Below are 16,370 nucleotides of genomic sequence, written 5' to 3'. Positions count from 1 at the left end.
ACAGGTTTTTGCTAAGTATTTAATAGATGGGTTTTCTTACAGCTAAAGCTAAAGGGTTATCTCTACAACCAGTCATAATTCATGCATCCTAGGACAAACAGGCACCTGAAGATTTAAAGTTCTACTGTATTTTATTCTTAGGATAGTAAGGAGGGTTTAGGCCTCTTGACCTTGTGAGGGTCTGTTTTATTTCTTTATGGGGGTGTAATTAAGTTTTACAGTCTGTTTGTTTTATTTTGATATAATCACCCATTTGTTTCACGAATCACAGTTATTTATTTATCACAAAACCAAACTTGTGCTGCAAAACTCCCGTGTTTCCAGCAAACTCCTGGTCACTGAGTGTCGCTTAAAGCCCCAAACGCTGGTGCCCCTTGGGCCAGCCCAGAAGTTGTTCCGAGAGGTTACTCTGTCAATTCCTGTGTAATTCTCTTCTGACACTGCTTTGCTTGGCCTCTGTGAAATAAACCTTTCGCTGAGCCTGCTTCCAATTTCTTTTCATACTCTGTTGATTCCTGAAGTAGGCTTTGGGAGTGAGTTTGTTGCTGGTCCATACCATACAGGGTATGGAATGGAACTTGTTTAGGGCATTGTCTGTCACCAACATGTGGTAGTTTCACAGGTGCCAGTTTGTGACACGCTTGTTTTGAGATGTGCACGTGCTGATATCTTTTGATGCTGCCTGCAGAGCACTTCTCTGCCTTTATGTCCTTCAGCTGAGCCTGTTTTTTTGTGAAATTGGCATTTGTTTTCCTTGGCACTTATTTCTTTGGAGCGTTGATATGGGTTCTTCAAGAAAAATGGAAGATTTTCATCTTCTCTGATGAAGAGCTGTCAGGAAGCCACCAGCAAGGAATCTTCCTTAGTGGGGGGATTTTTTTTGATAGAGCACCTGAAAACACATGTTCTGTGTTAACTTGGCATAATTACTATGAGGAGAAACTGCTGCTGGCTTTATTTCATAGTGCAAGGCCAGAGAAAACTGCAGCTGGTGTTGCCACAGATTTGCTTATGGCTCAAACTCTCTGTGTTCTCTTACTGGGGCTTTTGCTTATCAAAAGAAACCCCCAAAACCAACACAACTGTTATCTTTCCCTTCCCTGGTTTGCAAGAGGAATTCTGAGCTGTGGACTTGTGGTCTTGGCCACCCCATCAGTTATTCTTTCTATCTTAAGGAAGGCGGGAACTTCAGGGATAGGAATGAATGTGTTCTCCATTCTCGGGGATGTCCCGTGGAGCATCAGCAAGTGCTGATTGCAGGGTGAGGTGTGACCTCTTGGCTTTCTGAGGACGATTGACTTGCTGATCAACCCAGGAGGGACAAAGGGGACGCACCTTGTGTTTGTATTTTGATTTTCTAACTAGATGTTTGCTTGCCGCTGTTTCTCAATGTATGGGATTGATTTGCCTTTTTAGTAGATGTTTTACGTGTGTTGCCCTGTGCGTTCAGGAGGAGATCAGCGGTGTTGGAAACGCGGGAGCAGCTGTTAATTGGTTAATTGAAGGCGTGCTGTGCTAATGAGCCCTGCACTTGGCTTTTTCCCCACGCGAGGGGGATGATGAGCTGGGACAGCGCCGAGCTCGCTGTGTTACCGACAGCGGAGCGAGGCACAAAATGCCAGTTGTGGTCATTGCCAAACTGGATCCAGCTCTGGAGCTTTGGCCACTTTGGAAACAGGTTTCTATCACTCAGTAGCTCCTCATTCCCAGCCTTTCCTCTGGCCTGACCCCCACAGCTGCGGGCTCTGTGTCAGAAGGAGGCACATTCCTCTCGTCACTTGGTGTCTGATGCTCAGCTGGGAAGTTTCCACAGCTAAGATGAGCTTTTTATTTATGCACCTGCCCCCTGCTTCCAACTGAACTGGTGCAACTGAGCTTCCAGTTTGCTTCAAGTGATGTGGTAGCTGGTGGCAGAGCAGGTTTTATTTCCATAGCACTGCCTGCCTGTAAACATGCTCCATACAAAATGAAATGTGCTATTTCTCAGAGGCCAAGCACTTAAATTATTGTATTTGCAGAAGGAAGGGTGTTGTGTGAGCAGAGTCTCATCTAGATTCCAGAGGCTGTGGCCAGGTCTTGGCCATTTCTGCTGCCTTGAGACATGGTTAACTACTTAAAACTGCTGTGGCTACTGGTGTGTCTGATGAAACTCCTGTGTGGGAGACAATATTAAGATGCTTTACCAGAGATGAGGTCAGTGGATGTGGAAAGCAGAAGAAGCCTGTGAGGAAAGTGGAGGAAAAGGTCTGACACTGAGACTGTTACAGGGCTGGCAGCCAATAAAGCTTTGCCTGCTCTTGTCCTGCTTTGAGCTGGATTGTTCCCATGGCAGGGAGGGTGGAACTAAATGATCTTTAAGTCCCTTCCAACCCAGACCATGGGTTCTGTGCATTAGGGGAGCATCTTGATGGAGTCTTTTTTCTCATTGGAATTATGTCTGTCTTAGCAGTTCTTGGCTAAACACCATTTAGTAGGAGATGAAGCTGCAGTTTGGGCACTTGAAGCCCTGTGTTACATTGTGGTTTCTGTGCGCTGAACAGGAGCAGGGGCCAGAGGCACTACTTGTGTTTTACATGTTTTGGTATGTTCCTCCTTTACCTTGATTGAAGAAATACATCTCTGATATCCAAAGCTGACGGTGCCTTATTGGATAAGTGGATATTTTGTGTCTACTGGGCATAAATTTGTGGAAGCTACTGGGTACTTGTGATACTAATCTGAATTTCTGCTGAGTGCAGGTTCTCTGGGACTGCTTTTAACACTTCATTGCTCCCATGTGCCATGGTCTCTGAGACAAAGATGACACATTTCTGGCTGCTGAAATTGTTTTCAAACAGACTGTTCTGATTTTACCTTAGTATTCACCCACTGTTTGTGCCTTACTCTTGGTACCTGACCAACTTTATGCTGGACTGTATTTTTCTTGGGATTTTTTTTTTTTTTTTAATTTCTCCATTTGGAAGAGCTTATGCTGTTGCCTTCTCCACTGCCATCTCTTTGTCAGAGACCCCAGACACGTAACAATTGTCTGAGGTAACCCTGTAGTTTTGCCAAATTTGGACTCTCCAGCGCCAGCCTTTCCAAAAGGATAAAATCTATGCTGATGTTTGCAGCTGGAAATGGCACAAATCTCTCCTGAAATCAGAAGGTTTTGCAGAATGTTGTAGAAAGGAAACTCCCAATAGCCAGGTTTGTCCTGGAGTATTGAAATTATCCTTTGAATTTACTCTTTCCTGGCTCTTCTCTACCTGCAGCTTACCCTTGCAGCCCACAGGAGACATGGCTGGGGTATATCCAGCAAGATGGAGTGGAAATTCCTACAAAGCACTTGTGCTGTGGCAAAACTTCTCCTTCTGTCAACCTGGCCATACTTATTATTTGCTTTTAATTAGAGCAGACTGCTGCTTTTGACCTGCATGGGTGAATGGATTGATTTCTTTGCAGGAGTTTTGTGTTCTGAGGAGCAAATAATCCATGAAGAGACACTCAGTGCAGGAGCAGAACATGTATTGCAGGTGGCAGAAAATACTCTCAGCCCAGCTTTTCTGTGGCATTACATCTCTGTGTGGATCTTACCCAGAAAAGTGCCAAGTGTGACATCCCAAAGTCTCTGGTGGCTCAGAATTGATCTTATTTCTTCTTGCCTGAAGACTGTTGTGGACCAGACTTCTAATTCCTTAAGAACTTTCATTTATTCTTCACCTGGAACTCTTACTGCTGGCTTTTCATTCCCATGAGCTTTTAAAGTTTAATGTTGGATTTCTTAGCAAGGAATTTTAAGGGACTGTTTTATCAAATCTGTCCAAGCTCTGTGCTTCGAGACACTTGTGTGCAAAATCTCCTACAAAAACCTGCCCTGCAGGTGGCTGAAGTGGTTTCAGTGGCTTTTTTTCTTCCTCTTTGTGTTCCAGGGTGCACTCCTAGGAGGTGTGGAAGGGGTGTGAGCGATGCCATAATCACAAGGGAAGAGGCTGAAAGAATCCGTAGGTAATTTTTCTTTTAACTCTTAACTTTTCCAAGCACTTACTGTAATGACACTGTGCTAGTCTTTGAGGTGCAGCACAAAGCTCAGTAGCTTAAGCAGGATGAGTTAAACTGGTTAAAACACTAAATTTTGGGGGTTTTAAAGCCATTCTGCATTTTTGCTGTAGTGAAGGCAGTTCTCTCACAGAGTCTCTGAGGGGCAGGAGTGCTTCACTGAAAAAAAGGAAAAGGAATTAAATAAGTTTTAAAGGATTTTCAATTTGCCTCCTGTTTCATTTGGCCTTTAAAAGCAGAACAAAACCACAGAAGTCTCCTTTCAGCAGAGTCTTTCTGGGTAATTATGAACTGGTGCTGACCTTGTAGTCCTCTGTGAGCACTAAGTGCTGTGTTTTAATCAAATAGTAGGGGTCAAATTGTGCAGTTAGAAAAGTTATCAGCCTCTCTGAGTGTGATTTCCACTTGATAATCAAGTAAGTGGGGAGTGTCAGTAGTGCTTGAAGGGATGTGCAGCTCCTGAGTGCTTTGTTCACTCTGTGATTCAATTCAGTTGGGCTCCTGATTGTGATTTCTGCATTGTACAGGTTTATTTGTACTGCCTCCAAGAATAAAGATCTGGGGTTTTTTATGTTTAACTTTACTTGGCCAGAGTGTATTTAAAAGATAATGTTTTTGGGGTTATTTTGGGGATTTATGGGAGGGAGCTGCAAGCTCAGAAATGTTCTGCAAAAGAAATACTTCATTTTCATGACAGGCTGCAAGATTCAACTTCTAATAATTGGGAGCTTCTGTTAACTCAGTTGAAGAGTTACATGTTGTAAATAAGGATTAAAGGACAAAGTAATCAGACTTCAGTTCTCATCTGAGATTATTGTTTTGCCTGCAGAATAGCAGAGAGGGGACTGTCCTTGGGAGGATCTGATGGAGGGGTGAGCAGTGTCCTGTTACTTTCTACATTCTTTTACTGCCAAGGCAAGATTATAAATGCATTTTTGGGGGGTCGAGGAGATGGAGAATTTTTTCCTTCCGTTCAAACTTGGAAAAAAATTTGTTTAGAAAGTTATCTCCTATTAATACCTCTGTTAGCAGTGTAACTCCTGACTTGTGCAATACAGTTGCCATTTCCTTGAATTCAGTTTAGTTATTTCTAGCACCTCTCTTGAACTGATTTTCTCTTCATCTGGAAACAGTTACTGTAGCAGAATTGCAATAGTTTGACTTCTGAAACTAAATTACAGTGGTTCACAGCAGCAGGTAAAGATTGGTTTTGTGTAGTGACAAAAAAGCCATGTAGTGTCTTAAGTAAACCTTGGAATAGTATTCTTTAAAATGAAAACAATCCCACTTATCTTTAACAAGCACATTCATTTTAATTTCTTTACCCTGTTTTTGTTCTCAGAATGCTTTTGTGTACAAACAGAAACTGTTTCTTGACTATTTGCAAACACAGCCACTTCTTTAGGCCTCTGCTGAATTAGGGCATGTATTAGCACAAAGGAAGGGTTTCAGTGAAGAAAAATAAGACTTTGTTGTCCTTGTGACTGATGAGAAAGACCTGCAAAAAAACATAAACCAAGAAACTGAAGCAGTGCTGCCCATCTCAAACAATATGTTTAAAAGATTTAACAATCTGTGTTCAGTTCTGTTGGGATCCCTTGGATTTCTTCCAGTTCTGTGGTTGCATGATCTGCCACTTTGCCTGTTGGGACCCTCCCCTTGGCTCCTGGCATTAGTGGGTTTTCTCTCCTGTGCTTTTGGGGCCCTACATGTGATTTTTCATTGCACTTCCACAAAGAGGGATTACAGGGGTAAGTTATAACTCAGATAGCCCCATGGATTTGGACCACAGAAAGTGTTGTCCAGCTGGGGGTCAGGGAACTGGGGAGCCTGAGGCAGAGAAAGCTTGGAAAATATGTGAGGGGGAGTTAAACCTTCTGCCCCAAAGCACAGAGCTGGGCAGGGCTGCTGAGCTGGCTTTGCTGGACAACAAACCAGAGCATCAGACAGATATAAATCCATCATCTACATTATGTTGGAAGCATCATTGAGAGGTTTTATTTAGAGAAGAGGGAAGTGAGGGAGAGGGGAAGATGATGCTATCACTGCAATAAAATAAATCTGCTGAAATCTGATGTGCATGGAGAGGTCTGGGCTCTGAGCCAAGCCTGCTCACATGGCTCAGCAGCTGAAAGTGTGAGGAAGTTCTTGTGTGCTGTTAATCCTTAGGGGAAGGTGCAAGAACAAAACTGTGTAGTATTGCATTGAGGCCTTACCCAAAATAGTGGATAAACACTGAAAGATGTTAAACACAGGAACTGACCAGTGTTTCTGGCAGATCATAGAATCATGGGATGGTTTGGGTTGGAAGGGGCCTTAAAGCCCATCCAGTTCCACCCCCTGCCATGGGCAGGGACACCTCCCACTAGCCCAGGTTGCTCCAAGCCCCATCCAACCTGGCCTTGGACACTTCCAGGGATCCAGGGACAGCCCCAGCTTTTCTGAGCAACCTGTGCCAGGGCCTCCCCACCCTCACAGAGAAGAATCTTGTTCAGCAGAAGCCTTTATATACAGTCTCTTTACCAGGTTTCTTTTATACCTCTTTCTCCTGTTCTGCCATTTTCCTCTCTCTTTTCCAATGTGCCAGCTTATGTCCAGGTCATGGAGTGAATCTTTTCCCCACAGTGCTGTCTTGGCTCTCAGGTATCATTAGATCCTGCTGGGTGTGAACTGATGGGGTTTAGATGAAACTGTCTTTCTTCATTTGAGCCTTTCATCTTTTCCAATCTCTTACCTACATAGCATACAAAATGTTTCCAGTCTTATTTCATCCAGCTACTTTGCCTGTCTGCTCTCAAGCTTCAAGCCACTTGGATTAGGTCTGGCTTGTTGCTTTAATTTAGAGTGTATGGATAATTCTATCCAGTTGTGCCTGTTGTTCTAAGACTATATTTTTTCTTTTAAAACACCTTAAATAACACCTTGTTGCTGTTTAATTATTTTTAATTCTTTCTTTAGCTACTTTGATCTCTCCACTATTCCAAATAAAATGTCTACAGATTTCTGCTGGGGTGCAGGCTGCATTTTCATTCCCTTGGATTTCTTCTTAGCCCCTTTTTAATCAAAATATCTGGGGTTTTTTTTGGTCTGTCATACTTACTGTATTTTGAATTCACAGAAGTGTGTTTGTGTCTGTGTGTCTGGATATCATTTATTAATTTAAAGACCTAAACTTGCAGTGTGTGACTGTCAGTTCTCTCCTCCCTTTGTTGGCTGCCCTTCCCTGGAGTGCTGAAGCACAGCACAAAAACTTCTTTCCTGTTCCATGTTGAGAAAGTCCTGACAAACACCTGAATTATTGAGGCCTCCCAGGAGTCACGCCCCAGTTGTTATGCTGAACTCCCTTATCTTCCTTCGTAATTTTTCCTGGATTTAGTTTTATTTACACACACACAGAGTGAGGCTGGAGGAGGCCACGGTAATCTTCTGGTCTGACTTCCAACAGAATCCAAACAGGAGTATCTTCTCCACCACTAAGCTGCTCTCCCTTGTGCATCTGTCTCCTGCAGTTGTTTTATACCCTGTTCCTTACTCACAGAACGTGAATTCCATTGTTCTCTTGATGTTTGCCTCAGCTTAGTTTTTTTCTTCTACATAGCAATAATGACATTTCCCTTTTTAACCTCCTCTGATTTTTATAATTCTTCCCTGCCTACTCTTTCCCTGCACACTCCCCTGCCTGTGTTACCCCTCCAGTCCTGACTGGTTCTTTCACCTCCTTGGAGGTGCTGCCATCACAACAATGCCCTGGTGGAAGTGAAGCCACTCAGTTCCCATCACACCTCTTGGCATTTATTTAGAAGCCCCAGAAAAGAAATGCCTGGATGAGCCACTCAGCAGTGTGTGTCCTGCATTCCAAGAGGGCTGGCAGGAGTGGCCATCTACCCTCCCTCTGCAGGGAGAATTAATTGATTAATCTCTGGGGGAAGCAAACAGCCTGTGCAGCTGTGATGCCAAATGAGGGGTTCTGGTGTGAGCCCACCAGCCCACGTGGACAGTGGTTCTGCAGACTGTGCCCCTTCTTGCTCTGCTTTCAGCCCTCCCAGCCAAACTCTGAGGTCCTCAGAATGCTGCCAGCTCTGCCTTTTCCAAGGAGAACATGAAGCCCCTGCAGGTCCTATCTCATACCTCTACAGGCTGTGTAGTTTTCTTCCTTCCCAGTTAACCTCCTGATAGCCCTTTAGGAAACCCATACTTGGGAGGAGCAAAAGACCTACTTGGCAGCCTGTCTTTCACTTCCCTCACAGCTGTGTGCTGGTGTGATTGCCTGGGCTTAGCTCCAAAAAGCTGGAGAGGAGCTGGGTGTGTCCAGTCTGTATCTGATGTAAAGTTGTCCTGGGCTCAGTAGCCAAATATTGCATTTAACTTCCACAATAACCTGTACCTCCAGCAGTCTGACTGATGTGTAAATCACACTGGTTACACTTGTGTCTCCTAATTAATCCTAATTAAGAGGCATTTCCCCAAGACCATACCTCTTGTCTGTCTACTCCTGTCTCAAGTAGGGAAGGGTATGTAAAGGTGGGATTGTTTTGGGAGTCTGTGCAAGGCTCCCTGCAGTGACACCAAGTTTGTGCTGCCCAGGAGTTGGTGGCCAGGTAGAACCTCCACTGCTCTTCCTTCTTCTCAGCTGGAGTGGGTGAGCATTCCCAGAGCAGCAGTGGGGAAGGTTTTGAGTGCTGCCAGCTCCTCTGTAGACAAGTAGAAGTAAGTTTTTTGCATTCTTCTCCTTTGGGAAATGTGTCTGCTGTTTTCTTTAGAAATATCGCTTAAAACCTTTTATGGCTGGAGGAGTTGGTGTAGATGTGAATAGGTATTTAATGCTTGGCAATCCCTTTTAGGGAGGAACAAAGGGAGGGCCTGTCATGCTTCCCAAGATGGGAAAATTGATCCTTTTTGCCATATGCTGAGAAGTGCTGAGTACTTGAATGTTCTTTTTGAATCCTTTTAGCAGAGGGTAGAGAGTCTGGGATTAACAGTACTGAAGGTTTGAAAGAACATGTATTTGTGCTTTTTATTTTTTTGAGGAAATTTTATTTCCCTTCTATAGAAAGTTCTGAAAATCAGGATATGGGGGTAGTTCTGTCAAACAGCCTCTCAAAATAGGGTTGTGGGTATGTGTTTGCTATCTCTGTAGAACTTGCAGCCTGGGAACACTGACCTGAACTGCAGGCTGACCTTTGGGCAGATAGCTGGGCTTGAAGTAACCAAGGTTTGCTTCTCAGTGTCAGAAATTGTGATGAAAATGTTTAATTTTCTGAAATGGCAGAGGCCAAAATAAATCTGTTTTGGTTTCTTTCCCGGGTAGCTGTTACACCAATAGCTCTGGGCTCACCTGTAAACAAGTCCCTGTTTGGCATTAAGTTGTTTCCCCCTGTTGGAAACAACCCCAAAGAATGTTCTTTCTTTTCCAGATTCCCTTTTCAGTCTTCATCTGGCTTTTCTAGGCTTTATATTGTAGTTATTACCTGTTCAGTTATAAATACCTACAGTTCTTGGAGATGTCTTTTATTGATTCAGTTGGTTATTTTGGATCTTCCTAACTGTAATCATCTGAGAAGAAATGTGTGAGTTTGAAAAGGATGTGGAAAGAGTTAGAAAGGCAATCTGGTTTGAAATTAAATTCATCTTTTCAACTGTGTCTTGGTACTTCTTCTAATCTACTTTAGTAGAGTCACAAACATATTTTCGAAGCTGCACATGCTGTGGCTTATATTTTTGTACAGAACTAGGGACCAATAAATAAAAGTATTTTGCTTGTGAAGCTTGAGTAAAGCCTATTACAAGAACTGCTCTTGCCTGAGTGTGAGATTACTTGTTTTCTTAACAGTCCTCTGAAGCTTTTGGACAGCTGTGGGAAGGGGAGGTCTGAAAAGCTCATGCTGTGTCCACTTGAATAGCTTGAAACTTGATGTGTTTTTCAAGGGGTAAATAAAATTATTATAAATAAGACTATCCCTTGTAAAAGGAGATGTCAGTGGGGTTCCCCTGATTCAACTCTGGAGCTCAGAGCAATTGAGGCTGCAGAGATTTTTCTGAGGGACTGCTATGAGTGTTTTCCTGCATCACAAGTGTTCTTAATGCTGGGATTTTGTTAGAATAATGTGAATGGTATGTGGTGCATCAAAAAAATGACAAATTCCAAGATGATTGCTTTTGCCTGGCTATTGTGTATCAAAGATGTGATTACTTTGGTGTCAGGCAGGTTAATTAACTGTTGCCATTTGGTATTTCCAGTATAAAGAAAAGGCTGCTATTAGAAGCGATATTTTAAATACTGTTTAACTGATGCAAACCAAACATGTATTTTGTGGACAGCAAGGGACATAAAAAGTGTTCTTTATTCAATTCAGAGAAATATTTTAGAGTCCTGAGGGGTAGCTCTCCATCCTGACCAATCTGAATACTAATCTTTTTAGCTCATCTGGAGCTTAGCAGAAGAGTTTGGCTTGAACTGGATGAAGAAATGGATTGAATTTTCATATGTAAAAACTTTTCACTGTGTGGTTTTCTTTTACAACAGTTTAGGAATTGAGGAAAAGAGACTTTGGCTTTAGTAAGCCTTAGAATTCTAATTGTTCTTTTAAACAGACTTTTTAATGTCTATATTAAATATGAGAAGTGTACAGGAACTCAGGGTGAAGGAGAAGTTTTAATAACAAATGCTGGGCAAGATAAATATTAGTGCTGCTACTTGAGCACTTCACAAATACTGGAAAATTAGTCATCTTTGTGTGGAAGGGAAATGTCTTCAAGAAGGAACCCTGGAACATAGTATTTTACCCCCAGCCCATGGCAATTCCCTGTCAGGTTTGAATCTCAGGAACAGCAGTCCTGTGCCTTTTTCAAAGTACCTGAACATTCTGTGCCTCCATACAGTGATCTCAGAGAGGTCTGGAGTAGTAAAGTAAATGTTATATTGTGAACCCAAATGCCAGAAACCAATATTTTTACTTGGGAGGCTGTGGAAAGTGAGAGCCAACTTGGGACAGTTATTAAAGGTCATAGTTAAATAATGATAAAACCTTTTCATGCTCATTTTTCCTTCTGTTTCCTTTTCCAGGCATCAATTTTGGACTTGCACTCCGGAGCTCTTTCCCTGGGGAAGCATTTTGTTAATTTGTACAGGTAAAGTGGGGCTGTGGCTTCCTGCCTCTTGTTATCCCACACCATCCATGCCCAGTCCCTCTTCCAGTTTCTCAAGCCCTGTGGGCTGGGATTAGTGATGAGAAACTGGAATTTGCTTGGATTCACCACGGTTTCCATGACCAGTTAAAGAGCTTTTGTGGCTTGAAAACCAATCTTTTGTTGAGCTGGGCTCTTTGAAGGCTGCCATTATCTTTATTTTGAGGTTCTTGCACCAGTAGATCATAGTATTTTTTCACAGTTATAGTCTAGTTTGTCAGCAGGGGAAGAAATCAAGTAGGCTGAACTCTTAAAAATTTGAATCCATGTGCTCATTTCGTGATGTGGGAGGGAACTTTTTTTAATGCCTGGGGAATTCCATTACCAGCTGCAGCATTTTGATCCTTTAATCTTTCAGCATTTAATCTTTTAGCAGTGCTTTTGCACATCACGCTCAGAAGCATTTGTAGGATTTTTTGTGTTGTGTTTTCTCTCTTTGACTGTGAGCAAATCACAGGTGGGGTGAGGAGGCATCTTGGTGTTACTTGGAGATTCTCATTCAGCAACTCCTCTTTTAGCCTGTTGTTTAATTTTTCAGGTACTTTGGGGACAAAATTCACGACATCTTCACGGAAGAGGATTTTGCATTGTATAGGTAAAGGCTTCCAATAACTGCTGAAGGAACCACAAACCTGAACTTTGTATTTTTGGGGGTTTTTTAGAGTGCAGGTCGGGAGGGGATTGTCCTTTGCATTCACACATACACTTGATTTTGCAGCTCAGAATAGTAATTTCTGAGAAATAAGATGAGGAAGAGAAATAAGAGGATCTTCTGGTGACTGATCAACAACATCAGCTGCTCTGAGCAGAGCTGCATCAGCCATGTCAGGGCAGTTCTGATGGTGTAAATGGGATCACACATTTCCCTCCCTGCCCAAGGGGTTGATGCAGCCCTGTGAGCTTTATCTGAGTTCTGGGGTGATTTGCTGGGATGGAAAATCCTTCTTCATGAACTCCTGTTTCTTGTGTTAGAGGACAGAGACAATTCTCTGCCATTATTACATCAGGATTGTGGGGTTTTGGGGGTGAAGTGTAGCAAGACATTAAAAATGGTGAAGCAGGATTTATTATTATTAAATGACTGATGTTCTGACTGGAGAAGGAGAGCATAATCCCCCTCACAAGTAGCTCTATAATGTCACAGCTTTGGCATCTGGTGCTTTCAGCTTCCCTGTCACCCTTAAGGAAGACAACAAACCCAGTGAATTCCCTGTGCCTGTGAAGGTGTGTGACCAAAGTTCAGGAGCAGTCATTCTTTGTTGAGTAGACACAGTGAATCTTTTAGTTATGCATTTCAACTGGTTTCTCATAATTTAGAATGCCCCTGGTTTGAACACTTTAACTCTTTTTTTTTTTTTTTCTTTTTTTTTACTTGCCTTTGTGAAGGAATCTGACCTCCCTCTAGTGGTGGTAGGAGTTTGAAGTAGTCAAATAGGTTTATTAGTTTTATTAAAATAGTAATTAATTAATATTATACTAAAATATTAATCACTTAAAGCTTATTTCTGTTCAGTAACTGTTTTTAGATACCATTGTCCTTTCAGATAAACTTCTTTAAAACATGTTTACTTCTGATCCCAAAATGGCAAAAATGAGATGGTTCCTTGATTATTACTTAAAGAAAATATATAATTTCTATTTCACGTGAACAGAAGCATTCAGTTTTTCAATAATCTAATTGAATTGATGCTGTGAGAAGAGACAGCTGCTTGGGAATATCAGTATTCCACTGGGATTTCATGCCAATATAGGGGATGTTTCAGTTTGCTGGATATGAAGCTAAAACAAAATCTATTGTTAAATGTTTCTGTTCATATTAATGGCAATGCTTTAACATGGATTGTAGTACTTTATGGCCTTGATGAATGATTTTATGCTGTTCTTGGGAGCATTTATCTTCATTACTTTCCCTTACCTACCAAGGTCAGTTTAAAAATACACTCTTGAGAGAAATAACTGAATGTAATTCGTGTCTGAGTATTACTGATTGCAACAATAACAGACCTGAGTAGGCATCCTGAGCCAGGGGGATGGTTTCTAAACTGTCTCTGTCAAAATGATGTCGCTTCAGAATCAATTATGGTTTCTAGGCTGATGCTTTAACCACCATCTGCCAAGCACAATTACAGCAGTTCCTCTTGTTTCACAGAATAGATGCATCTTTATCCAGAGGGGAGACCTTTGAATCAGGATGTCTGGTGTGAGGGTTGACTTGAGCAGCAAACAGCACTGTCAAAGATTTATTGGTTAAACCTTACAGCTTATTAAAGCAGAGACACAGAGCAGGGGAAGAGCTGATAGTTTGCTTTCTGCATGTTAGATTTGTGTTCAGGCTCTCTGGCTGTAGGAGATCCTTGCCTTGCCTGCTCCAGCTGCCTCTGGGGCTGTTCCCTGGGAGGAGCAGTGGTGCTGACAACTGGGATAACAGGGAAGTTGTGTAGGATTGAACTGGGACTGTTCCTGTCACCGTGCTTGAATCACTTTGCAGTGGCTCCCAACTGCATTTTTTGCTCTTCTGGGCAGAGCCTGTATCTTACAGAAACTGTTCTGTGGCTCTTTTAGTCCTTTTTGCTGCTGCTGCTGCATTATACTGGTGATTTTCAATCTAGTGAACTTCCTTTTTATTAACTTGTATGTTCCTTGGACTTCAAGCCAATAAAACATTGACTTGTTTTATTTTCTGCCTCATCACCCTAACTCCAAAATAGATTTCAGTAACTGTTTTTACAGAATCTGGTGGTCATGTGCTCTTTTCATGGAGCTCTGTTCTGCCTTTCCCTGAGTCTGGCCTGTGCATTTTGTTATTATCCAGTTTTTATCCAGTATCTCAGTGCAAATGGACAAGGCCTGCTGCTGACAGCCTTGGAGGGGGTTAATTTGTTACTGATATTTCAGACTGGGTGCTGTACTTGTGCATTTATTGCCATGGCAGAGCTCTGTTAGTGCATCTGCTCAGAGCCCTGAGCAGTCGATGAGGGAATAATTGCTGTGTTTATGGAAGCAATTGCTTACATTCTCCAGCATAAAGAAGTTTTTTCCTTGCAGCCATAGTACACCAGAACTCCCTCAACAGTTTTTCATATGTGGGGGACACAGAGGAAAAAGGATAAGGAGTCAGTGGGCCAGGATCAAGAAGGAAAGGAAGGCTCCTGCTGCTTCTGGGTCCATAAGGGAACAACAAAGCTCTGGCTGTACCAGATCCAAGGGAGCCAGAGTTCCTGGGCTTACTCACTCCTTTCTTGATAGCACCTTTTAAGCTGAAATTTGGCTTATCTTGATTTACACATGAAGTACACCACATTTGTCCTTAAGTATTTTGCCAATAGCCTCCATAGGCTGTGTCTGGAACAGCAGGGAAGGGAATGGAATGAAAAACTTGCAGTCTGATATTGATAAATGTTGGAGTGGCCAGGTCAGTGGAAATTAGGCTGTACAGAAGAGTTTTTATAGGCTAAGAAGTGACTTTATTCTCCTTAAGTGATTTTGTTCTGCTTTTCAAAATAGTTACGTGCTGTATTTGGGGAGAAAACAACACAAAGGTTTTAAGAAACAGGATTAAATCTTGAACCCCAGTGTTTTCATTTCATCATGTTGTGTTATTGCATTCTTTGCTGGTTTTTAAATTTCCTCAAAGTTGAATGTTAGCTGAGTGTGTTTACTGGGATTTGCCAGAGGTATTCCTCATTAAGCACAAATCTCTTCTTTTTAAAGTGCTGGGGACTGAACCAAGAGGGGCAGTTCTAGATGGCCCTGGCCTGACAGAGGGATGCTGCTGTAGCAGCAGGTCTGTACAGCATCACATATGTGACCATTAGTTTTCTATTTTGATAACCTTAAAAACCTTGAAATAAAATAAAAGGCCTGTCCTGTTTTTCCTTGTCTCCCAAGACAAGGAATAGCCAAGGTAGAAACTCTTTGTCTGATCTTTGAAAATAATTGGGAAAGACATCTTGCATTCATTTTGAAAGGAGATCTGGTTATAATACCAATATATATGTTGATCAAGAACCCTGAGTTTCATGGTGCCAGGGACTTCATCAGGTGGTTCAAAATCAGTCTAAAAGCAGTTGAAGGTTCTTCAGAGGCAACCCTTTGTGAAGGCACAGCTTTACAGTTACTTGCTTTGGATTAAAAATACCTGTGTGAAAGACTTAAATGTTTTCAGCAGTTAATAAACAATGATGAGAACAGCTTGCTTATAGAGAAAAGCTGTAAAACCTAGGCCACAGGAGACAAAGAGGTTTTTTTCCCTGATATTCTGGGAATCAAAAAAAACCCAAAAAACCAACCCCAACCCAAACCACTTTTTTGCATGTAGTACATCTTCTTTATTTGAGGCAAAATCAGAAAGTATGGTTATGTGTTCCTCATGATTTATCAGCTGAGGAAGAAGCTTGGCTCTAAACTGAGAATGAAGGGAATGAAGGAAAACTCAGGACAGCAGGAGAGGTGTCACTGAGCATTCTGTGCTCTGTGTGTTCTTTGCAGGGATGTGAGACAGAGAATTCAACAAAGGATTGCTGAGGTGTTTGGGATCAGCTCTTCCTCCATGTACCTGACCAAGCCAACCTTCTTCTCCAGAATGAACAGCACAGAGGCCAAGACAACCCATGATGAGTACTGGCACCCCCACGTTGACAAGGTGAGGAGGAGGCTGAGGGGGGATTCAAAGGTCTCTTGTTATTATTGGATCACTTTGATGTCATTTTGCATTAAACAATCAGTCAGACATGTTTGAAAATTGGTGATTGTAAAAATCCTTCAGGGGATGAAACTAATGGGAGATAAGTGAGTTTTAGAAATGTAGGCCATTACATCCCATTTAATTTTATTTTCTCTAATTTGGTTTCTCTAGGATTAATAAATTGTGAGAATGACTAGTCAGGAATCTCTTTTGTCAGAAATATTGATTAAATTGACCTGAATTTCAGGCAGGTCTGGCAGGAGAGGTTTCACAGTGGTCAATTGATCACTGCTGTTAGTTGATCTGAGCCTTTTGATAAAGGCTTAACATTTATATTTTGGTTATGTGTGAATTGAGGCTTTTTTACTGTATGTTTTTCAAAGGGGGTATGGTACCCCCTTTCAGTAATTCAGTGTTGTGTTCTTTTTAGAATGGAAGTATTGTGACTATTTTAAGTGCTCAG

The 16,370-nt window shown here is 42.0% G+C and overlaps 1 protein-coding gene across 1 annotated transcript in view; it reads left to right on the top strand.

The window, feature by feature from the left end:
- The window catches only part of OGFOD3 (2-oxoglutarate and iron dependent oxygenase domain containing 3), a 35,194-nt gene that overhangs the window by 925 nt on the left and 17,899 nt on the right, over positions 1-16,370 (top strand). Inside the window, exons 3-7 of the mRNA XM_051797552.1 lie at positions 3,912-3,987; positions 4,868-4,910; positions 11,102-11,166; positions 11,762-11,818; positions 15,712-15,865. Coding sequence (XP_051653512.1) covers positions 3,912-3,987; positions 4,868-4,910; positions 11,102-11,166; positions 11,762-11,818; positions 15,712-15,865 — 395 coding nt within the window. The remainder of the gene's footprint in view (positions 1-3,911; positions 3,988-4,867; positions 4,911-11,101; positions 11,167-11,761; positions 11,819-15,711; positions 15,866-16,370) is intronic.

The sequence above is a fragment of the Manacus candei genome, unplaced genomic scaffold, assembly GCF_025592945.1.
Source record: "Manacus candei isolate 608988 ecotype Guabito, Panama unplaced genomic scaffold, ASM2559294v1 h1tg000047l, whole genome shotgun sequence".
Lineage (NCBI taxonomy): Eukaryota > Metazoa > Chordata > Aves > Passeriformes > Pipridae > Manacus > Manacus candei.
This window is presented reverse-complemented; position numbering and strand designations above follow the sequence as displayed.